At 52.9% G+C, this 21,429-nt stretch overlaps 10 protein-coding genes and 1 non-coding gene across 11 annotated transcripts; 5 read left to right on the top strand and 6 right to left on the bottom strand.

Moving 5' to 3' along the window:
* Positions 1 to 334: 334 nt before the first annotated feature.
* On the bottom strand, positions 335 to 425 carry BDZ83DRAFT_t134. Its single transcript has one exon. It is a non-coding gene; the product is annotated as a tRNA-Glu (tRNA).
* Positions 426 to 895: 470 nt separating this feature from the next.
* BDZ83DRAFT_751632 (ribosome-assembly protein 3-domain-containing protein) lies at positions 896 to 1,216 on the top strand (the record flags this gene model as incomplete). Its single annotated transcript, XM_060514080.1, has 1 exon — positions 896 to 1,216. One exon carries the CDS (start codon positions 896 to 898, stop codon positions 1,214 to 1,216), a length of 321 nt encoding a protein of 106 aa, XP_060365642.1.
* A 461-nt stretch (positions 1,217 to 1,677) lies between these two features.
* Positions 1,678 to 4,285, bottom strand: BDZ83DRAFT_300465 (uncharacterized protein). Its single transcript, XM_060502250.1, has 6 exons — positions 3,905 to 4,285; positions 3,163 to 3,848; positions 2,997 to 3,110; positions 2,744 to 2,935; positions 2,300 to 2,686; positions 1,678 to 2,243 (listed from the first exon to the last, which is right to left on the bottom strand). The coding sequence occupies exons 1-6, from the start codon at positions 4,161 to 4,163 to the stop codon at positions 2,073 to 2,075; spliced, it is 1,809 nt and encodes a 602-aa protein (XP_060365643.1). The 5' UTR covers positions 4,164 to 4,285; the 3' UTR covers positions 1,678 to 2,072.
* Positions 4,286 to 5,971: 1,686 nt separating this feature from the next.
* On the top strand, positions 5,972 to 6,926 carry BDZ83DRAFT_651223 (uncharacterized protein; the record flags this gene model as incomplete). The annotated part of the gene is made up of 3 exons (XM_060510436.1): positions 5,972 to 6,109; positions 6,343 to 6,402; positions 6,564 to 6,926. The coding sequence occupies 3 exons, from the start codon at positions 5,972 to 5,974 to the stop codon at positions 6,924 to 6,926; spliced, it is 561 nt and encodes a 186-aa protein (XP_060365644.1).
* A 1,556-nt stretch (positions 6,927 to 8,482) lies between these two features.
* BDZ83DRAFT_651224 (metallo-beta-lactamase superfamily protein) lies at positions 8,483 to 9,340 on the bottom strand (the record flags this gene model as incomplete). Its single annotated transcript, XM_060510437.1, has 1 exon — positions 8,483 to 9,340. The coding sequence occupies one exon, from the start codon at positions 9,338 to 9,340 to the stop codon at positions 8,483 to 8,485; it is 858 nt and encodes a 285-aa protein (XP_060365645.1).
* Positions 9,341 to 10,622: 1,282 nt separating this feature from the next.
* On the top strand, positions 10,623 to 12,526 carry BDZ83DRAFT_576267 (ubiquitin carboxyl-terminal hydrolase; the record flags this gene model as incomplete). The annotated part of the gene is made up of 6 exons (XM_060504905.1): positions 10,623 to 10,707; positions 10,781 to 11,017; positions 11,068 to 11,182; positions 11,264 to 12,083; positions 12,140 to 12,335; positions 12,390 to 12,526. 6 exons carry the CDS (start codon positions 10,623 to 10,625, stop codon positions 12,524 to 12,526), a joined length of 1,590 nt encoding a protein of 529 aa, XP_060365646.1.
* Positions 12,527 to 12,811: 285 nt separating this feature from the next.
* BDZ83DRAFT_619331 (putative N6-adenine methyltransferase-domain-containing protein) lies at positions 12,812 to 14,405 on the bottom strand. Its single transcript, XM_060508115.1, has 5 exons — positions 14,081 to 14,405; positions 13,814 to 13,982; positions 13,560 to 13,676; positions 13,305 to 13,494; positions 12,812 to 13,199 (listed from the first exon to the last, which is right to left on the bottom strand). Exons 1-5 carry the CDS (start codon positions 14,110 to 14,112, stop codon positions 12,970 to 12,972), a joined length of 738 nt encoding a protein of 245 aa, XP_060365647.1. The 5' UTR covers positions 14,113 to 14,405; the 3' UTR covers positions 12,812 to 12,969.
* Positions 14,406 to 14,425: 20 nt separating this feature from the next.
* Positions 14,426 to 16,172, bottom strand: BDZ83DRAFT_619340 (NAD dependent epimerase/dehydratase). The gene is made up of 8 exons (XM_060508116.1): positions 15,938 to 16,172; positions 15,865 to 15,878; positions 15,747 to 15,809; positions 15,597 to 15,691; positions 15,444 to 15,535; positions 15,090 to 15,390; positions 14,704 to 15,039; positions 14,426 to 14,648 (listed from the first exon to the last, which is right to left on the bottom strand). The coding sequence occupies exons 1-8, from the start codon at positions 16,063 to 16,065 to the stop codon at positions 14,553 to 14,555; spliced, it is 1,125 nt and encodes a 374-aa protein (XP_060365648.1). The 5' UTR covers positions 16,066 to 16,172; the 3' UTR covers positions 14,426 to 14,552.
* A 240-nt stretch (positions 16,173 to 16,412) lies between these two features.
* On the top strand, positions 16,413 to 18,012 carry BDZ83DRAFT_619343 (PCI domain-containing protein). The gene is made up of 3 exons (XM_060508117.1): positions 16,413 to 16,885; positions 16,944 to 17,179; positions 17,247 to 18,012. Exons 1-3 carry the CDS (start codon positions 16,618 to 16,620, stop codon positions 17,886 to 17,888), a joined length of 1,146 nt encoding a protein of 381 aa, XP_060365649.1. The 5' UTR covers positions 16,413 to 16,617; the 3' UTR covers positions 17,889 to 18,012.
* Positions 18,013 to 20,437, bottom strand: BDZ83DRAFT_698205 (Gaa1-like protein). Its single transcript, XM_060511393.1, has 4 exons — positions 20,230 to 20,437; positions 19,901 to 20,150; positions 18,717 to 19,830; positions 18,013 to 18,653 (listed from the first exon to the last, which is right to left on the bottom strand). The coding sequence occupies exons 1-4, from the start codon at positions 20,243 to 20,245 to the stop codon at positions 18,174 to 18,176; spliced, it is 1,860 nt and encodes a 619-aa protein (XP_060365650.1). The 5' UTR covers positions 20,246 to 20,437; the 3' UTR covers positions 18,013 to 18,173.
* A 212-nt stretch (positions 20,438 to 20,649) lies between these two features.
* BDZ83DRAFT_300790 (zinc finger-containing protein) lies at positions 20,650 to 21,348 on the top strand. The gene is made up of 3 exons (XM_060502252.1): positions 20,650 to 20,780; positions 20,850 to 21,029; positions 21,119 to 21,348. The coding sequence occupies exons 1-3, from the start codon at positions 20,731 to 20,733 to the stop codon at positions 21,252 to 21,254; spliced, it is 366 nt and encodes a 121-aa protein (XP_060365651.1). The 5' UTR covers positions 20,650 to 20,730; the 3' UTR covers positions 21,255 to 21,348.
* Positions 21,349 to 21,429: the final 81 nt, after the last annotated feature.

Consider the following 21,429-nt stretch of genomic DNA (forward strand, 5'->3'; position numbering starts at 1 on the left):
CCCGCGCCGGCACTTCAATGCCGCTTTTGGCATCTGAGATTGCAATTGCAGGGGCTGGGGTTTAAATGACGGCTTGAAGTGTTTACGAGTGGATGAATGACATCTTGTTTTTATTGAGGTTAAGCTGACGGGCCCTCGCAGAAAGTCCGAACAGAACGGAAGTGATATTTTGATGCAAGGACGATCGTTGTACATACATCTCAGTTTCAGCATAGCAGACACAATGATGCCAGGAACATGAAGTCATGAGCAACGAATATGTCAAAAAACAGACAGATATGCTAGATCTAAAGATGAAGGCGGTACTAAGTAAGGGGAAACAAAAGCCAAAAGATTCCGAAACCGAGAATCGAACTCGGGGCTATGCCTAACTTCTCTCTCATAGAGTTGAGAGGGCATCATGTTGGCCACTACACCATATCGGATGTGGATACCTTGACTCGCCGAAATTTTGCTTAGGTAGAGAGAAGGCTAGGTGGTGTGCGGAAAGTGCAGAATCAAATTCACAAATTGGATGGTTTGGTTATAGACTGACGTACTTTTCGTCGTTCTCCTTATATCTTTCATATTCATAGGAGAGAAAAATCAAAGACATTGTATGAACTAAACCAAATGTGTAGGTCGAATTGACTTTCAGAAAGGTTCGTCTGCGCTTGGGTGGGTGTCATCTCAGTCGCGCACTGTCCTCTCACACTGTCCTTCAAAACTTTCAAACCTCCAATATCTCACAGTTCATCTCATCTCAAAACTCACTTACAGCAACCCCAACCCAACTGATATCTCACAACGAAAACCATTGCACACGCACATATACACGCACTTCCTTCCTTCTCATGCAAGCAGAAGAAGAACGCAACAAGCGCAGCATCACATATTCTCTTTATCTCAATCCATCATGGCAACCACAACATCCCAAGACTTCACAACCTACTATCTCCAACGCACCACCCAAGAATTCGCAGAAGACCTCGACAAAGTCCGCGCCGCCGACGACTTCAAGGCCGAGTCGCTGCCCTTTCTGATTCACGCCCTGCAGCAGGGCACCGCGCTCTACTCCGCCCGGGACCAGGAGCGCGTCGTCAAGCCTGCTGCTACTGCGGCTGTCGCCGTGGATGAGGATGTAGACATGGCGGAGGAAGCCGCCCCTAAAAAGGAAAAGAAGGACAAAAAGGACAAAAAGGAAAAGTCCAAGAAGAGGAAGTCGACTTCTGGTTGAAGAGGGGTTCACTGTGGCGAGTTCCTTGATATGGAGGAATCGGAGGGCGGCAAACGTCTTTTGCATCGCAACATGGGCACGAATCTTCGAAAAGCCAAATGGTCATTTATCCGTCCGCCGGAATTTGATTTTCATAGGACATTCGGACTTACGGCGTGCTACCAAGCCTCACGACTGAAGAGATACGCCAATTATTGCAGAGCATCGAAACCCGTTCTCAAGCTCTGTGTGGACCGAGAACAGCGAAACGAGTCAACGAGACAGGAGCGCAATCAAAAAAATTTCGGGACAAACGAAGGAGTTTAGTTCGAATAGCTCTCTCTGAAGCTGCACTGGTAGCTTCATAGACCCTCGTCTTTCGGGGGATTAAGGAAATCCCGGCGCGAAAAGTTTCTTGGGGTACAGGATCGGTAAAAGTCAAAGGGCGGCACGAGAGAGCCTAGGGTCAAAGAAGATAGATACCCTCAGGGGATTTGAGTAAGGATGAAGTTGGCACAGGCACAGAAGATGGATAATGGCAATCGTGTACGGAGCCGTAGCAAGACCAATGCAAAAGAGTCTCACATCCAACACAATCCATTGCTGCTGTGTCTCATATCATCGGGGTTTGCAAATCATTACGATAATCAAATAATGATTTAACTCTCCAAGCTGTCATGAGGGTATCTCTAGGATTAAAGATTAAAAAAAGAAGAAGAAAACGCCCTCAGCCATGCTTCACACATGCCGTCGCTGTCTAATGCCGTGATCGACCCCATCCTCATTACCGCGTCATTGTTGTTGTCGTTCCGTACCAGCACTTCATACCGCTCAACGCGGTACACAAGCAACTCAAGATTAATCCTTTGCCGATAAATCAAGCCAGCCGATACGATCGGCGGCCGGTCTCCTTGCGTACTGCCCAGCCTTTGATGGCCAACACGATGACGACCCAGGCCATCAGGACGCCCACGAGACCCATGGTCACGGTGTACATGAACATGGCATCGAGGTTGTAATGCTCCATACCCTCGACAGTGTCGCTAGCCTGGCCTATTGTAAGCCATTGCTCGTTCGGAGTAAATTAGTTGAAAGGAAACTTACACTCGCCATGAAGATGATTCCGCCAGAAATCAGGCCAAAGGCGGCAAGGAGCTCCGTGGGAGGTCTAGACGGGAGAATGGACTTGGGAGGCTTCAGGTACATGATGACATATGAGAATCCACGAGCAAAAGAGGCGCCGGTGAGGAGGTTACCCCACTGCTTGTGAATCATGCTCGAAACCATAGAGTGCTGCGTGTGCGAGCTCATCATGATGCCCAGGAGGAGGATGACGAGTGCCGGGATAGGGTTTATGGAGAACTCGTATTGCTTCGGCGGCTGCAGATCCTTCTTCTGCCCTTCCTCGTCGTGGTAGTGCTCAGAAGCGGCGTTGATGACTGATGTGTTCAAGAGCTCTCGAACGCGACTGGACTCGATGAGCATGCCGACCTGGTTCCATGTGTTAGTCAACTCCGCGACTCACGATGCTGTCGATGAGAGGCTTACCAGTCCACCACCAATGAAGAGAACGGTGATTGAAATGTGCTCTAGATCCTGTGCGCTGTACTCTCCTCCCCAGTTCCCAAGATGCTCGAGGAAGATGTTGGTCGATCCGTAGACGAAAATGAGGGCACTCTCGACAAACTCGGCCGAGGGCCGCCACTTGCCGCCGGCACGCTTCGGTTGAACATTCCACGCCTACCGGAGCAAAGTCAGCGAACCGGTCCCGAACACGGCCGATAATGGATTGTAGACTTACCCATCCGAGTTCACCAAAGCTGCCTGTCCATCGACCAAGGGTCAACAAGCCAAGCCAAAAGAAAATGCCGCCCTTGACCCAATGCGCCAAACCGCTGAAGATGCCGTTGCCCTCCTATGTATGGTTAGCGTTACAATTCCAGCAAGCTCGTTCATGTGTTGCTTACAAAGAACCGCCCATAGGTCACAATACCTAGGCACAAGGTGACAAACCCCAGCGGCAAGATCAGTCTATCGACTGAGTTGTAGAAAAAGACTAAACCCTTCAACACGCGCGAAGGAATCCTTCCCGCTACCCTTGCAATCGCCGACCTGGGGTTGGCACTGGTGTTCTCGTTCCTGTTACTCGGCATGGGCATGGGAAGGCCATCCTCAATGTCGTCCTCTTCTTCGGCGTACTCCTTTAGGTAGGCATCGGAGCTGCGCGGGGACACCTCATTGGACGACGAAGAGCGGGAATGGCTCCGGAGCGATTCGGTACAAGGCTCAGTGCCCTGCCCGCTATCGTTGGACAGGCGATACTCGCTAGCATATCGAGAGCTGTTGATGAGGTGGTGCTCTGCCATGGCAGCCGTAGAAACTGGAATGAATGATTGGTATTCGTTGTCGTCGGACGTCTCGCGACTGTCGTGCCTCAGAGCTCCAGCAACTCGTCCTACAAGGCCGATCAGGACCTGCGCCAAGAGGACCCAGGTTACTAGCCAGCCCAGCTTGTGGTGTGCATTGTTGGGGTAGAGATCAGGTGTGCTGGCATTGTAAATTGTTCCTAGGAGAACTCCAAGCGCATTCACTGCCATGAAAACGAATTGTAGCGCAAGTGTATATCTAGAGCGGGCAATGGAAAGCATCACAGCTGCCAATGGCGTGTAAGTCGGCGCAGAATTACTGGTCAGAGCTCGGCAAACTTACCAATTGGCAGAACGAATATCCAAGCGAGCACCATAACCCCAATGTGTGCGTACATTATCCCCGCATGGTCGGCGAGCGCAAAGTATGTTGGCGGATAGCTTTTGGATTCGGCTTTCGGCTCGTCTGCGCCGTGGGCCATGCCCATGTCCATCTCCATGTCGCCGGCGCCGGCGCCAGCTTCGTGAGCGCCGTGGGCAATAACCAAGGGCGCAATGCCCAGTACCACCGCCGCGGTGATTTGGCTAGCTGACAATCTCATCAAGGGCCTCTTTGCGACTAAGCTATCCGTTGTCGCAGGAGGAGAGGAGGCAATGTCAGATTCGGCTATGTCGCAAAGAGGACCTCGAACTTTTCCCGGATCTATTCAGACAAGGTTCAGTAGGGCGGGTGGGTCTATTTGGTGCGTCTTTGCAGCCTCGTACGCGAAGAGAAAGATAGCAGGATGGTAAGCTTCAAGATAATCGAGAAAACACAATGTGCGAGAGCGAGGTCGGGTCGCCTTTATTAAACAGCAAGTAGAGTGGGGTCTCGCGAAGAGAGGATTTGAGACGTCGCACCGGCGCCAGCACCGCAGCGGAGACCGAGAGAAGTCCTTTTGCGACAAGATTCTTGTCTAGATGTGTAAATGAGGTACAAAGCCACGGTGAAGGGTAGGCAAACGATAGCTTCTTGGAGCCGGCGTCGGTACACGGCGATGACATGGCCGGGCTTTAGGTACCTTGGGACTGGGCAGCCAGAAGTCAGGTCATACCCAGGCGCATTCCCCATCTCCATCGTACCTTTATGAGATGGGACAAGAAGGTACCGGAGGTGCATTGTACATGCTGTCAAGGAGGCTTCCTGGAAGTCATCCTGCCCACCCCATGTAAGGTAAGGCGGCCGCCGCGAAAAAGAAGTCACCGACCGTGGTAGACGCGAGGCGAGTGGCAGCAGTATGCTCGGCAGCATGTGTGTGTAAGTGGTGACAAGGTCAAAAAATGTGCAGAGACCGACTCCGAAGGTTCCGAAGGCATCCACGAGCGAGGGTCCAGCCAAGTCCAACATCATCCAGTGACCAGAGAGAGGACTTAGGCCAAGAGCTGTGCGGGATGGAAACGGTAGTAACTTGTCACCCACCTTGCCCTTGCTGGCGGAGGTACTCGAGGGATGTACCCGCCCACCGACCCGAAGCTACGGGAGCTGTCCGGCGCGAGCACGTTGGAAGATGGATGGAGGTGAGAGGGTAGGTAGCTTGAAGGAGTGACATGTGGACGACCTGGAAGATGCGAGAGCTTCATTCCCTGAGATTCCACCTTCTTTCCTCCGCGCCGTTAGTGATGCTGGTGGGGCAAGCACCACACATCCTGAGAAATCTAGTGGGGGTGCGGGGAGCTTTCCTGTACCAGCTTACCAGACTAGCTGCCCTACTCCAGCGGATTTCGCGGCAGTGACGCCATGAGACCCTGCCAGAACTTTTCATAACCACCTCATTGGAGAGAAGAAGGTTGCGATGAGTGCAGTAGCGTGCATACTTAGACGGGCAGGCAAGGTAGGTAAGGACCGCAAGGTAAGGTAAGTGTGTACTCACCTTGACTGCCTTGGGAAACAGAGGGTATACCCGGGAGCAGTTTGCATTAGTACTCTCACTCATCCGTTGGCTCACTCACACACTTACACGCTTAGTCATTCAATATCATCCATCAACCATCCCCGATCATGACATCTAAGTGAAAACCTCGTTCTCGATAAGTGAGTGGCTGCATCTCATAAAGACACATGATGCGTCACTCATTTCATATGTTAGCCTCATGAGGAAGAGAAGAGAGAAAAACCTCCAGCAATGAAATGTACTCCCTCGAACATGGAATCCGTGACCATGCAGCTATGTGTGATTCTCCCGGGATCAACGGGGACTAGGGACACCAGGTAGGTCAGTGGGTAAGGTAGCGACTACGGGGCAAATAGACCTACACCAAACAAAACAACCTTATTGCCAAGATTGCGGCAGCCGAGTGCCGCTTTTTGTTGTTCAATCACCGATCAGTCTCTCTCGCCTTACAGTACCTCAGGCCTCAAGCGCCCTGCGAGATGGTTTCTGACCACCAAGCCGTCAAGAACACACGCGTCGATTCGTGGTGGTCGCCGCAGTCCCTCGAGCGTCGTCGTCAGAGGTGCGAAGCTGTCTTTGTGTCCACCCATGGTTCTGAAGAAGGGTCTATTGGATTTGTAAGTCGACAGTACAACGGACCAACATTGCTAGAGATGTGTGTCCCACCATGTCAGATTCTTACATGAACGTGGCGCCCTCCAAAGACCCAAAGACCTGTGAATACTTCCGTCTAGGCATGGGAGTTGAGTCACACGGGGAAGACGGGCGAGCTACCTATCGCCATCGCATAACTCCGTCGCATCACCTACCTATCCCTGTCCTGTCCTGCCTTGCCTGCGTCGATCTGTAGTGTAACTTCCATGGAGGTTATGGTATGGTGTGCGTCGTTCCCACTCCACCGATGGGTGAGGTAAGCAAGAGACTGAGTCTCTGAGAGGGGCCCGGCCACAAGCTAAAATCTCATAGGGCAGAGAAAATGATGTTTGTTAATAAGCAGAACGAAGACGTGCAGGGCCCCCAGTGCCGGCCGATGCGGGAAGCGCGAAGTACCGACATGAAATGTCTAGGTAGGTAATCTGGAACGTAAGAATCAAAGAACGAAACCAAAGTGTCGGCCGCGCTTCCGAAGCTCCGTCTGTTGAGAGTAAGCCGCGTCAAGTTCTTCTGACGCCCAGCTCTACAATCACTGCAACATCATCTGGAGGCCTAAGGGCTGTGTTTTCTTCTCACCCCGGGTTGGAAGTTGAACGACGCCCGGCGGGCGGCCGAGCCTTTGCCAACGCGGCGCCAAGAAGAGCAATTAAATCGGACACGGAGGATACACAAAAGCTCCGTACAAACAGGCCATGTACGGAGTTCGTTACGGCGTGTCTCACGTCCCGTAACCCCCGTAGACCGACCAGCCATGGGGTTGTGAAACTTTCGAACTTCTGATTTCCTATATTGATGATGATGAACTCGTTTCCATGTCACTTCTATTCTGCTGCCTACCTGCAGTCTGCAATGATACTTTGCTCTGCTTCTCTCAATGGTCTGACTTCAAGGGAGCCAATGAGTTTTCCTGCTTCTCTCTGCGCCATGTCCTTGGCCTGAGTATGCTCAATATGAGCGGTTGACCGAAACATAAGGTGAACCAGGCCCCACGTTAACAGACGCTGGTCCCGATGATTCACTTTGAATCACCACTTACAGAATCCTAAGGAAAACGGCACAGTGGTACGCCATACAGTGGCCGCATTACAAATGGGACAGGCACCTGGAAGCCAACAAGCAAAGGATAAGTCAGCCAAGGCAAAAATTAAAGCAGCCTCATGAACAACAAGTTCCCGCAGCTCCACCAAGAGGAGGGGGAAAAAAACCACCTGGATGCAAGCAGGAAACCCACCACCCATCCACCCACCACCTGGCCAAATCCACAGAAGAAATCCGTACGTGCGCATCCTTGCCTTCGATCCGCCCTTCAAACCCGCGATCCCGCCCTCTTCCTTGGCTCCACATGACAAAATGGCGGGTACGTTGTACCTTCGATGTACCTACCTGAGGTACCTCTCTCATGGCCGACCGGAGCTGATGGTTGAACAACGAAGAGTCTATAAGCGAAGGCCCCTCTTTTCCTGCGGCCTGCGGTCGGTAGGCCCCGGAGTCAAGTCGGAGTCCGACCCGCATCGATCACGGGGCATCGTCAAAATCATAGGAGTTTCTCAAGGCTACTCTGTTTGACATGACGTTACCTACCTATAGGACACAAAGCAAGTATCAAGTTCTGTGCAATTACAAACTAATCTTGAAAATCACATCTGTAGCTGAAGGGCGGGTATCTCTATCACCTTTCCGACTACAACGCTCAGTATAACAAGGTAAGCTGAACATACGAAAACATGATGCCGCACCAGTTTGCTCCGGCGTTCTCATATTCGAAGCCAGTGAGGGTGAGATTATGACATATCACCCACAAGACCCTAGTCTATTCCACGCCAACTGCTGCACCACACCGCCCTCAACCGCTGCTGCGTTAAGCTTGCGTCACAAGATATCGGAACAGCGCATCCGTTTCGATGCTACCAAGAAGCAGAAATTCCTTGGTGAGATGTAGACCGCAACCGCCGTTTCTAGCCTTCCAGGTGGCGCTCCACTATCATCGTACGTCCCGCGCCGTCACGAGATTCGACTTGCCCGAACCTTCCGGCGGTCTCGTTGCGCTGTGTAACCTTGCCGCAGAGCCATCGCGATGCACATGGCCCGGCTCAGGTACGCGGATTTTCCAATCGCCGTACGATCATGAAAAACTCGATGCTATTGTGTTGCACTAGAAGCTCAACGCACTCATACACTCATTGCGGGATCGTCTGGTTTCTATGATATGCGTAGGTCCATCCCCACTTTCCTGCTACCCCAGCATGCTATATCATGACGTCCATTTACCGTCTTCGGATCCGAGGCTCCGGCCAAGGTCCGCTACCATTTCTGCCCCAGTCTATCATCTGGACGGACTACAACGCCGATCGATCTTTCAACTTCCATCTCTCGTCACTCTGGACCACCTTGTTTTCCTTTGCGAGCTTCTCCAAGATCTGTATGACCCCACCGCTCGCCGGGATGTGCAGCTCCTCAGGAACATCAGCATAGATGACTTTGACAAGCTCCATGACCGTCCAGGCATAGGGATCGCCCTCGATACCAGAGCCCTGCCTCGCCGTCCTCAGCGTACGAATGACCTGCTCCTCTCGGGCCTTCCTGTGGTTGATGTAGTCTTGGATCTTGGACGGACCGTTGTCAATCACGGGCCCGTGACCCGGATACGCCCTTCCCTTGAACAGGCTCTGCATTCTCTCAAGACTGTCGAGGTAGACGGTCAAGTCCTCGAATACTGCGGTACCCTGGCCCAAGACGTTATCCGCCGTGAACATGGCGTCCTCCTCCTCTAGGACGAAGGCCATATGATCGACGGTGTGCCCCGGGGTGAAGACAGCGGTAAGACTGACCCCGTCGACGGAAAACTTTTGGCCGTCCGAGATGTCTGACTGGCCCTCCTCGGGTTGGTTCTTGAAAACCTCGGAGCTTGGGGACAGCTGTAGCAGCTGCTGGATGCCGCCCGTGTGATCATGGTGCCAGTGGGTGATCAGTACCTTCTCCACCGTCGCCTGTTCCTGCTCGAGGGTCGACTTGACCGCGGCGATCCACGATGGCTTGCCCTCGCCCGTATCGATGAGTATACGGCGGCTGCCTGTGCCGACCAGATATGTGTTGGTGCCCTGCAGCGTAAACTTTCCAGGGTTCCCGCCCAGAATGCGAATGCAGGCTGGGCTGAGGCGCTCGATCTCGGGCAGTGCTACTAGTTGTGAAGCCATTATGTTGTTGTTCTTGTTATGATTCAGACGGGCGATATGTCTAGCCCCGGGTGTGGTTGAGTAGATTGGCCGTCTTAGTCACAAACCAGGGTTGCGATTACATTGGGAAAGCACGCTGGACACAAGACCCCGCATGTTCCTTAAGGTATGCGACAGAGAAATAGCCGCGACGTGACGCTGGGCATTCAGTTTGGCGAATAGAACAAATTGGTGCTACATGTACGTGAAGACGCAATGGAGGGGCAATGAAGATGCCGAGGTTCTAGAACAAAATGCGCCGAAAGGCAGGGCACTTTGAGGTTCGAGAGGTCCAGTCTCTTGTAAGCAGCTTACCTCAGCAATGTCTAGGTACTGCGTGCTAAATCTCATCAGTGACAGTGACCTCACTGTTGCGCGGCCGCGTTGCGACGGGAGGGTCCTTTTCTAGACCCACTGAAAAGTGCCCCGAGGTCCTGTGGGAATTCAGGGGCATAAGGGGGACTTTCGGCAGGCGGATAAGCAAAAGTTGTTATCGATAAGAAACCGCCCGATCAGGTGCCGATAAGACTGGATTTACTGCCTGTTGGCCGCTGGCGCCACGGAATCTACCCGTCTGTGCACCCAGCGCCAGCTCCAACATTTGCAACTTCCAGGGATTGTTTGTAAGGCCTTTTGGGAACTGTGCCTTCCCGACGATCCTGAATCACTTTGCTCCTTGCGCATGAAATCTGTCGCAGTCTGGAGCCTTTGGTTCTTTTTCCTTCTGCACCACCAACTTTGGCCTCTTCCACGGCTGCGACTGGGGCTGGAAGCGACAGCCCGCGCGGACCTTCTCGATCTTCGGCTTGCGCCATCCACCAAAGCTCACCCACCCGCCCACTCTCTGGGGAGCTTCAACACGGCGCGAATTCGCTCCTTCCGATAGTCCAAACACCCTCTACTTGCTCAGCATCACTGGCTCAGCTTTTCTAGCCGGTAAATCCTACTCTCGCTCTATATCCCCGTCTCTTGTATTCTAATTGACCCATTTTATTGCGACGAACTCGCGGCTAACTGTGGATTTCTAGTAGTATTGTTGCGCTCGCCCGACTCCGGCCGTTACTGATCCACGACGCCTTCCTTGCCCATCATCGAAATCACACACTTATATTCTCGGTTTTGGATCAATTTTTGACTTGGTTTTTTGGCGCAAGAGGGAAACTCCCAGTATTTTGCCTCCTTGGTGCTTCAAGGCAAGAGAAAATAGGCGAAAGAGCAGGACGACCGACCGATCAATCAAACAACACCATCCACAACACCCAAGATGTCTGCTCGACCAACGACGCCGATGTCTCCAAAGACCGCCAAGGTCAAATCGCCCCTCCCTGGCACACCGGTCTTTGGCTGCGGTCAGTAGGCCCTAATTGTTCCTTGCCGCGACAGCAGGAATGTCCCAGAGTCAGGCTGACAGGATACAAACAGAACACATCCAGCGGCTGTTCACCCAGTCCACAGAGGGTATTACCCAGTGTGTCCACCACTACAAGATGATCCTCAAGAACATCTTTGAGCAGACGCCTGTTGTTCCGCAAACATTTAAGAACTCTGATGGACAGGTCATGACGTCTCTCACATCCAACTACCTCTGCCTACAGTGCTCTACCATTGTCAATGAGGACGATCGTCTCAAGCACGGCACAAAGAAGCAGCATCGCTTCTGTATGTGGCTCATCACCGAGAATGAACGTGAACTTCCTAACAAAGTTTAGATGTCGACTCAAGGAGTGGTGCCCTCTACTGCCAGATATGTGATGACCTAGTCTGGGACCCCACTCTCGAGGAGCTTCGAGTCCGCAAGATGGGAACCGGAACTTTTTCCAGTAAGTTGTCCTTACCCATCAGAGGCATCACCTCTCACCTCATATCGCGACTTGCGTTGTTGCACTGCCGTTCTTTGACTCCCAGCTACCTGACCAACATGCTGATTAATCTTCCAGACCGCAAGAGAAAGCACGATGAGATGTTCTCAGATGGTGTCAAGGATAGTTCTGCAAGCAACCCAGGCTATATCTCCAACAACACCACCACTGCTTCTTGCAAGGCTAATGGTCTGCGCGGAATCTACAACGCCGGAGCAACATGCTACCAGAATGTGGTGCTGCAGAGCTTCCTCCACAACCCCCTCCTGCGCAACTTCTACCTCAGCGACGGCCATCAGAGCACCGATTGCCAGTTGACAAACTGCCTGAGCTGTGCCATGGATGACATGTTCCAGGACTTCTATGCTGTTGAGAATACTAATGGATTCACGGCGGCTAGTATTCTGTCTGGATTCTGGATCTCGGAGAAGAAGGCATTTGAGAACCTCGTCACCACCAAGGAGCAAGATGCCCATGAGTTCTTCCAGTTCCTCGCCGAGGAGTTGCATGAGCGAAACGGAGATGGTAAGCGCCCAGAGACTGGAAGCGAGCACACATGTAACTGCATCATCCACCAAACATTCTACGGCAAGCTCCAGACTGGCACTACTTGCCAGAATTGCGGAGGCGTCACCAACGCGGTCCAGTCTTTCCTGGACCTCAGTCTTGGACTGGAAAACCTCTCTCACAAGAGAAAGAAGGGAGGTCAGAAGGTACCCAGCCTGACTCTGCAGGAGTGCCTGGACGAGGAGTACGTCAAGTCAGACAAGTGCGAGTATCGGTGCCACAACTGCAGCTCGATGCAGCAGGCCAAGAGAGCCACCAGCATTAAGCGGCTGCCAAATGTGCTCGCGATACAGCTCAAGGTATGTCTGGTCGCATGATTACGGTGTCCTTATCGCCAGCTAACAATCATTGCCAGCGATTTGAGTACAAGCAGGGCCGCCATGACCGCGCATCAAAGATCGAGACGGTGGTTAACTTCCCCCTTCAGCTCAACATGCTGCCATATACTACCAGAGGTAGAGGCGCGGACTCCAAGGATGCCTTTGACCTTGGAAGATCTTGCACGTACGACCTCCTTAGCGTGGTGGTCCACGTCGGCGAGATCGACACGGGTCAGTTGACATATAACGAACCACTTTGAACACTTTTATTGACTGAGCACTTAGGCCACTACGTATCCTACTGCCGAGTAGGCGACCAGTGGTTCAAGTTCAACGACCACAAGGTTGAAATGGCGTCAAAGTCAGACGTCATGAGCGCTCAACCCTATCTGCTCTTCTACATTATTCGTTCACTTTCGTAATTTCATACCTCGAGAGGGAACGAGAACGTCTCATACCAAGCAGTGTAAAACAGTAATGCCACCAGGTCAAACGAGGTAACACGGTGGCCCGCCGAAAGTATGGGAAAAGGGGCGCTTTGGAATGGCGAAGGGGTGGGCGACGGAGAATCAAGCATCTTGTTGGCGTTGGAAATAAACGTGGGTAATGCATCATCTTGGGCCTTTTGGCAAAGGCGAACAACAAAATCCGCATTTTGAATGGCAATCCGAAGGAGCCATCATTGTATAGAACAGCGATCAAGCGTATGTACTTTCTATTGAAATCTCGCAAACCAGAAACATGTGTCAAGTCGGGCCCCTATCAGGGCCAGAGGCACCCGTCTATCGTCACGAGCTAGCCAACCGAGGTGATAGGAGGGCCGCATCGCCAGGGAGATACTTTCTAAGGATGTGTCCCCCCTTTTTCAACTCGCAGCCGCCTCCCGCCACGTCCAGTCTTTGCACTCAAAGTTTGCATAACACCAAAACTCGTTGCTTAGCCCTCGCTCGTGGCTCGGCTCATACGTGACGGTCCTAACACCTAGGGGCTTGTATATCCTGTTTACCAACTCGGCCATGCGCTCGCCAGTGCAGACGATGATGCGGCCCTTTTCGGCGGCGTCCGGCTTCATCATCCACCGGACCGACATGGCGGCTGGGAACCAAAAGACTTTCATCAGCATGGGAGCGTTCTTTCTTCTACTTGAACCCCAGGGGGGAGGGGGTGGTCTGCGCGACTGGACTGGGGAATTGAGCTTACTCTTGGTCTGGCAGTCCTCACTGAGGAATGGCGGGTCGATGACGAAGCGGTCTACAGCACCCTTGAGCTCGCCCGGAAGCTTGAACGGCTGCGCAAAGTCGTAAAAGACGAACTCGGGGAAGACGTTGAAGCGGTTGTCGTGCTCCAGCAAAAAGACCTTTGGCCGGGCCTCGCTCTCGTCTCGTGCAGTCTGTAGAGCGGTTACTAAATCATCCAGAGACATGGCGAATCGCCCCTTATGGTGGGTGCTCTTACCAGTATATTATGCAGGGCAACAAACACACTGGGCGCAGACACAATCGCAATCGTCGTGTCCGCATCAGCGCCCTCGAGAAGCTGCCTCGCCAAGAAATTCGCCGTCTCGTCAGAATACTACAATGAAGAAAACAAAAAAGCGTCAGTGAGACTTTTGTTCTCTTTTTCTCTGTCTCTCCAGAAACCCCCCCTGCAAATTGTCGCATCGCTTTTCCGTGTCTTGATGAAAAAAAAAAAAAGAAGGTCCTCCTTACCCAAAATTGCGACTTATTCCAGTCCTCCATGAACGCCGCCATGGATATCGGCGCCTTCTTGGCCGCTTTCGCCTCCGCTAGCTTCTGGAGCCTCTCAAACTCTTTCAGACGGGTATCCTCCTCGGCCTTGAATTCGGCCAGCGCCGCCAACGCGTGCGAGGAGAGAGTACTGTCGGCGCAAGAAAAATGTGTCAGTCTATCTTGTGTCATTTTGTCCGGTGGAGAACCGGGGGGTTGAGTTTTTTCAATTCATTGGAGCTGGCTTACAGAGGCTCGTCCTCGCTGTCTGAGATGCTCATCTTGACTGTGCTTTGACGGAAATTTTTGTGGTTTGTTCGATCAAAGGGAAAAAAATGAATTCTGCAGGTAAGCCAGCCGCGAACAAACAAAGTTTCAGGATAACGACTGCAGTGACCAAGAGGGTTAAAATGTAAGAGGAAGACTGAGTCGCAAAGTGAGGTGAAAGGACTGCTAAGTCTGTGTCAAGGACCCAGTTTGAACTGTCAGAAACTACACTGTTTCAACGAATCAGCTTTGATTTTGCAGACATAAAGTACCAACTAATGCCAACACCACGGAACATCAATCACACTGAAGAACGTTCGCACATTTGAGAGATGGTATTCAAACTGTACATGGATTCCTCGACTTTTGCAACTCTGTCTAGCTGACTACTTATATACACTCTAAACGACTTGCTTGCCCAGAATCAAATTCCTCCAACAAATGAAACCCAGGCTTACTCGTCAAGAACGTGCAGGTACTTGCGCTCCTCCTTCTTCTCCTTCTCTGTTGCAGGGGGCAGGTCGTAGAAGTTGGCACTGCGGAAACCTTGCTATAAGGAAGTCAATACATGGGACTTTAATAGAGGAAATCACAGGCGTCCTTACCAAGTAGTGGTATGTGAACTTGCTAATGTCACCGGGCTCGATGCCAAGGTCCTTGAATGTCTTGGCCGTCTCGTCAATCTCCTGGTCAATGAATTCACGCTCAACCTCGTCGGCAGACATGGTGTGCCACCAGAGGTACTTGTTCAGGAGACCGGCGATAGGCTTGAGAACAGCCTTGGGGAGGTTAATGTGGCGGCGCTTCTTGAAAATTTCGCGGTCGGCAAACTCGGCAATCTCGGCCATCGAATACTCCTTGGGGCCGTAAAGCTCGTAGGTCTGACCTGCTGTGCTGTCGTCGTAGAGCATGACCTCGAGAGCCTGGCCAATATCGATGGACTGCAACTGTTAGGTCTCAAGCAGGGTAGGCATCGTTACAGAGAGCTTACGTGGACGGGCCTGAATCTCTCTTGCATGTTGTTGGCAGTGAAGAGGTTCATTACGTTGGCGAGCTTCAGGAGGAGGTTGTCTTCGAAACCGAAGACGGGCGCCGGCCTCACGATGGTGGTCTCGGGGTAGATGCTACGAGCGACTTGCTCACCACGGGCCTTGGTGCGGAAGAACTCGGATGTCGACTCGAGGTTGGCGTTGTAACTGGAGACATGGATAAAGCGATCGACATCGTACTTGGCAACAGCCTCAGCTATCCGTTCGGTTCCCTCAACATGGACGTCCTCAAGGGAGTAGTTCCTGGGCGTTTTTTAGCCATCGATCTTCAAGTGCCCCTCGCTTCATAAACCTACTTGGTGGGGTAGTCGCGGCCGACCAGGTTGTAGACAACATCGGAATGTCTAACGCTCTCCTCGATCGATTGGGTGTTGTAGAGGTCGTACTCCTGTAGCCATCTCATTAGTCCTCCTAGACTTCAATCCGCCAAATCGGAAGGGAGACCGTACAAGGAAGACGACTCGGCCAAGGTCACCAGAGACCTTCAAGTGGCGCTTGGCCATCTCCTCGCGGAAAGGAACGACAACGGTGCATCCCTGACGAGCTACACAACTTGATCAGTACTGCAGCAACGGTTCGTCGTGTATCTATGGTCGTACCGAGCCTGTTCACGATATACCGTCCAACCTGTCCCGTTGCGCCGAAAACCGTCGCAGTGTGTCCTATAATTCGCCCTTAGACAAAGGCTCCGTAATCAAAGATTCGATCGATTCATACCACCGAGAGAGTGTCTGTGATCAGAATCGAGTCAGCAACGGCCCATATATATGCAATTGATCGGTATGCCTACCTTCCGCCCTGGGTTCGCAGGATGGGTTTGCCGGTACGGGTGATGGCAACATCGGAGATGGGCCTGCTTCTCAAGGCATTGTGCGCGACCTTCTGGGTCGACCGCACGGCGGTTTGAAAGGAGGCCATTTTCGGATATCGAGGCTGCAACAAATAAGTGCGGTGGCCCCTCAATTGACTCGCAACTGAACGCTTCTTGACCGGCCGAAAGCTCCAAAGTCGCGAGCTTCATCCAGAATCCCGGACGGAAGGTGAGCGGGTCACGTGGAAGCAAGTGCACGGCCCAATCTATGGTCATAGGATCGGAAAAACAACCATTGGCTGCCCTGTCCGGAAGTGGGCCATGACCAGAAGCATCCGAATCGGTGCTGCGCTACGTACCTCTCTACCTTAGCTGACTGACCAGGCTGCTAGCTAGCCGCGTTATGTGCATCGCCCCTCCGGAGCTGCTACTGGCAACTGCTGCTGCTTGCATTCATCAACACCATCTACACAACTACCAGACGAACTCCCCGGCATTTTCCACGACGAAAGTCCGCCCCCGAGCCTCAATTCCTCTGCCTCTGAAGTGAAGCTGCTATCTGAGGAAAGAACTGTCACGTGGTCTTTCTTTAACGATTCTGTCGTCATCCTCAACCCCTCCGAAGCTCACACACCCACCAACCGAGACCTCCCACCAAGATGAGCGCCGACGCAATTCCCGACTTCCTGGCGGAGCAGCGCGACGAGGCCCCCGAGGAACTCCAGCACCTTGTTCTGGAGTTCGAGAACTACTGGGAGAGGAAACTCTGGCACCAGCTTACCGACGCCCTCGGCCAGTTCTTCAGTCACCCGGGCAGCAAGCCCCAGCGACTCTCCTTCTACAAGGTCTTCATTCTCAAGTTTGCGGATAAGATCAACCAGCTTAAGCTTGTCGACCTGGCATTGAAGGCTGCTACTGAATGCTCTGGTAAGGCATAGTCACACAGGAGTGAGGAGAGGACATGGAACTGACAAGGCCTTGATAGATGATGAGGAGCGCCTCACATTCCTCCAAGGAGTCGCGAAGAAGGTGGACAACGAGAACTCACAGGATGCCCTTGTATACGCTTCCGTCGCAGTTGCCAGAGTAAAGCTGGATCTGGAGGATATGGACGGCGCTCGCAAGGACCTCGACACAGCCGAGAGAATATTGGACAGCTTCGACTCCGTCGAGACGATTGTCCACGCAGCATTCTATGATGCGAATGCCAACTACTACCAGGTAAGCTGTTTGCCCACCTTCCCCGAGCAAGTACAGGACATTCTCTGATATGGTTTCCAAAATCCAGCGCAAGATGGAGTTCGCAGCCTACTACCGCAACGCCCTTCTCTACCTCGCCTGCATCGACATCAACTCCCTCACACCCCAGGAGCGACACAGAAGAGCGCTGCACCTCAGCATCGCCGCATTAGTCTCCGACACCATCTACAACTTTGGTGAGCTGCTGTTGCACCCTGTCCTCGACGCCCTCAAGGGCACACAGGACGAGTGGTTCCGCGACCTCCTCTTCGCCTTCAACCGCGGCGACCTCCAGGGCTTCGAAGCTCTCTCGGCTCGCATGCGGGCCAAGCCGTTGCTCGCCGAGAACGCCGGCCACCTCCGCCAAAAGATCTACCTCGCATCCCTCACCGAGGCCGTCTTCCGCCGGCCGCCCCACGATCGTGCCATGTCCTTCGCCGATATCGCTCAGGAGACTAAGGTTCGCCCCAACGAAATCGAGCACCTCATCATGAAGGCCCTCAGTCTGGGTCTGCTGCGCGGCAACATTGACCAGGTCGACGAGGTGGCGCACATCACTTGGGTCCAGCCCAAGGTGCTTGATATGAAGCAGATTGGCAACATGCGCCAGCGGCTGCTCGACTGGGACTCGCAAGTCAACCAGCTTGGTAACTGGATCGAGACCGCTGGTGGCGACGTGTGGGCAGCTTAGTGGATAGCAGAGGATACCAGGTTTATGGGCGGAAAGGAAAATTATGCCTGTAATAAAGGTCTACAGTGGCAGGGGGAGGACCAATGTACACCACTAGACTTAGAAGAGGAATGGAAATCGGCCTCCAAAAAAGGGCCGTTATGATTTTGATGACAATGCTACTGCCCCTTTTCCCGATGCGCTAATCCTGAAAGCTCAAATAATTTTGGCAGTTGTCGTTTCCTAACTCCGTCAGGAATAATGCTGTCATTTAGACTACGTGATCAACCCTCTTAGCACCATATATCATGCACTTTTTGACTTGGCTGTAGGCTGTCCAAGCACGATGACGGATCCCATGAGCCAGGCAGGCCACCACACTCCCCAAATGATGACGGGCGTATACATGCCCCAAACATCCCAACCGAAAGCCGCTTCCTTTAGAACCTCACCGATGCTGATGTTAAAGTACGACGAGACAGAGTACAACGCCGCCGTCGGGGATGCGAGCTGGAGAAAAGCGGCGCAGGCCCAGCGGATGGCCGCGTGGTTTGGCCACGGCCTCATGAAGGACAGCGGGCTAGCCATGACACCAACGAGGAAGGCGAGAGAGAAGTTGAGGGTCGCCAGAGCTGAGAGGAACATGCCGAGCAGGAGGAGTGAGAATGACTTGATCAGCTGGTATTGCTGGACCGTAGGGTTGTACGTTGAGGCGAGGAGCGATGAGATGAAAAAGGGGAGGGCACAGTTGGTGAGGGCGAAGACTGTGTATGCACCAGCGAGCATCTATAGGATTGAAAAGTGAGTATTTGCATCTTGGTTGAGCTGAGAATGGGAGGGAGAGCTTACGTTTGCAGGCATGTGGTTGAAGATGTACAATGGCACGACACCGAGGAATTGGCAGACGGCTACGAGACCCAGAGGAAGAAACAGATCGCGTTCTACGGCGGGAACAGAAGGTGACGATGTATTTGTTCCCTTTGCGGTTTCGAGTACCTCCTGAGATGCAGTGCCCTCACTCTCGGATTTCACCACCGCGTTGGGCGCAGCTGATGGCTGGTCCTGGTGGCCACTCTTCACCCAAAGGGAGATTGCGGTGATGGTGAAGCTGGCGGCCAGAATCATGGCACTTGGTAGGTACGTGCCGATGCTCACAAACCTCTCCTTCTGCATGAGTAGGTAGAAGAAGAAGCTCTGGTGGAGGTGCTCAAGCAGGTTGTTCAAGCTGCGGAACGTTCCTTCGACAAGGCGGCCCATTCCCATCTCATCGTGCCACCCTTCGCCGAATGGTTGCAAAGTTACGGCGTCCACATGGTAGGGAATAAAGCTGCTATGCGGACCAGAGGCGTGGCCGAGCCCCTGATTCAACATGCCGCGGAGCATCGTGAGGAGTCGGTCCCGGTACTTGTCGGAGTGCGACCACATCTCCTGAATGGCAGTGCCCATACCCATCTGTCCACCCGCGATATTAACGACGGAGTTGATGAGGTCCAGGTTGGGGAGCTGGCCGTTGATGCCGTCGTAGATAATATGGATGGACTCGAAACGGTGTTCCTGCGGATAGTCGATGGCGATGGCACCCTGCAAAGCGCCAGACTTAAGTGGAAGTGAGTTCACACGGGAGGAGTCATGCGAGTCGTGGTATGCGTCGACCCATGCCTGGGTGCCCGTCCTACTGTCCGGAGGGATGACGAGGATGATATCCTTGGACCAGAGTGACCACCGCTTAAAGTACCTCGCCAGCGTCAGCGCCAGTGGAAGGCCATTCTGGTTGAACTTGTCATCGACCGTCTTCCAAGCCGCGATGAGCACAATAGCCTCCGTGGCATCACCGCGAGGAGCTTGAAGAATGGCGTAGATGTTCTCTCCGGTATATACGTCGCCGGCGGATTCGTACGTGTAGTTTTGGCGGCCGACCTTCAAGCCAACGCTTTTGAGGATGCCCTCGAGCTTGTCATTGATTCTGTCATGTCCCAGTGATTAGACCAACAACGCTTAAAACAGCCGCGAGGATGAATTGTGGTGCACCATACTCGTAATTTGACTTATCCCTGACCGAGTTAACCTCATGCTTATACGCCCTCAGCACATGCTGATCACTTCCACCGAAATACGTGTGCACTTGACCCGGAAGCAGCGCATTCTCGGAAATGTAGGTTCGTCGGGAATAGTCGTTTAGAGGCAATAGAAACAGCCATGCGATTCCGCCTAGGATGCATGCAAGCGAGATGTAGGGCGGGAGCTTGAGGATGCGCGGATCGCGACGCAACGACAATGCCGAAGCTGATAAGATGCGATGTCAAGTCAGCTACAACAGGGGTAAGAGTAGGGGGGGATCAAGGGGTCTCTGGGTTATTCTCACATATCAGTCGCGACATAACGGAAGCTGTTGTTCTGCAGCTCCCGAGAGCTGCGCGATCGCACAATTAGGTCGTCTTTGTTGTGCGGTGACTTTCCGAAAGGACAACCATCATCTTTAAAGATGGGTTGCAAGGGCGTCTTGGGGATAGAGGCGGAGCAGTGTCGGAGGTACAAGTGACAGGAGTACCCATATATTCATTTATCCGGGCGCGTCCCCTCGCGTTCCACTCCTAAGTTTAGTTCAAGCTTCGGGCGACTCTATCTGTCAGGTACCTACCTGGACTTTTTAGTGGATCCGGGATTACGGAGGCACTAATCCCCGTCGTTTGTGAGCGGTGAAGCAACTTTTTTGCGGCTCACCACCAAAATTCTGCCCCGCCATTGCCATCTCGAGGGTCAATTTTGGGATTCTGCCACTCTCTCTTCCATTGAAATCGGACGCAACAGCGATAACTCACAGGTCTTTGGTGCTTTCTCTCGTCGCACCCGCCGAACCAGCAAAATGGGCGTCACCAACAAGAAAACCCTGACCAAGACGCGAAGGAAGACGAGGTAAGGGTTTTTAGGGAGCAAACGGAAAATAAAAAGTCGTCTTTTGGTTCCTAACAAAGCATATTATAGGGATGTCGACCAAATCAAGGCCGATTTGCGCTCGCCGCGCCACCTCCAACGTTTCACGGGATCGAAAGCAAAGGAGGATCTTCCGGGATTAGGTCAACATTATTGCATCGAATGCGCCAAATGGTTTGAGACTGAGGTCAGCCTCGTGGGACACCGTAAAGGAAAGCCTCATAAGCGCAGGTTCGTCTTCTGCTACTACACTTCCATGCCTCCGGCTGGCCAACATATGTTCTCGTCTGTTGCGGCCCCGCTAACCTAGTCAATTCCAGGGTCAAGCAGCTGAAGGAGGAACCGTATACCCAGAAAGAGGCAGAGGCCGTCGTTGGCATTCGAACAGACGACAAAGGCCCCAACAAGGGAGGCCCCGAGAAGGCCCTCGACCAGGAGATCGAGATGGAGACCTGAGATACGCTTGCCCCTTGCCCACAAGTCTACCGTGGCTCAAGAGTAGACGCTAGATGATACCCTTTCACGACATAATGTACTGGAATCGCCATCAGCCCTTTCTCATTTCTGCACCCTGAAGGGCCGTGGTCGGGAAGTTGAGATCCAGCTTGTGATGGCCGGGGGCGCAAGGCAA

This window comes from Colletotrichum acutatum, assembly GCF_030867785.1.
Source record: "Colletotrichum acutatum strain CBS 112980 chromosome Unknown BDZ83scaffold_40, whole genome shotgun sequence".
Lineage (NCBI taxonomy): Eukaryota > Fungi > Ascomycota > Sordariomycetes > Glomerellales > Glomerellaceae > Colletotrichum > Colletotrichum acutatum.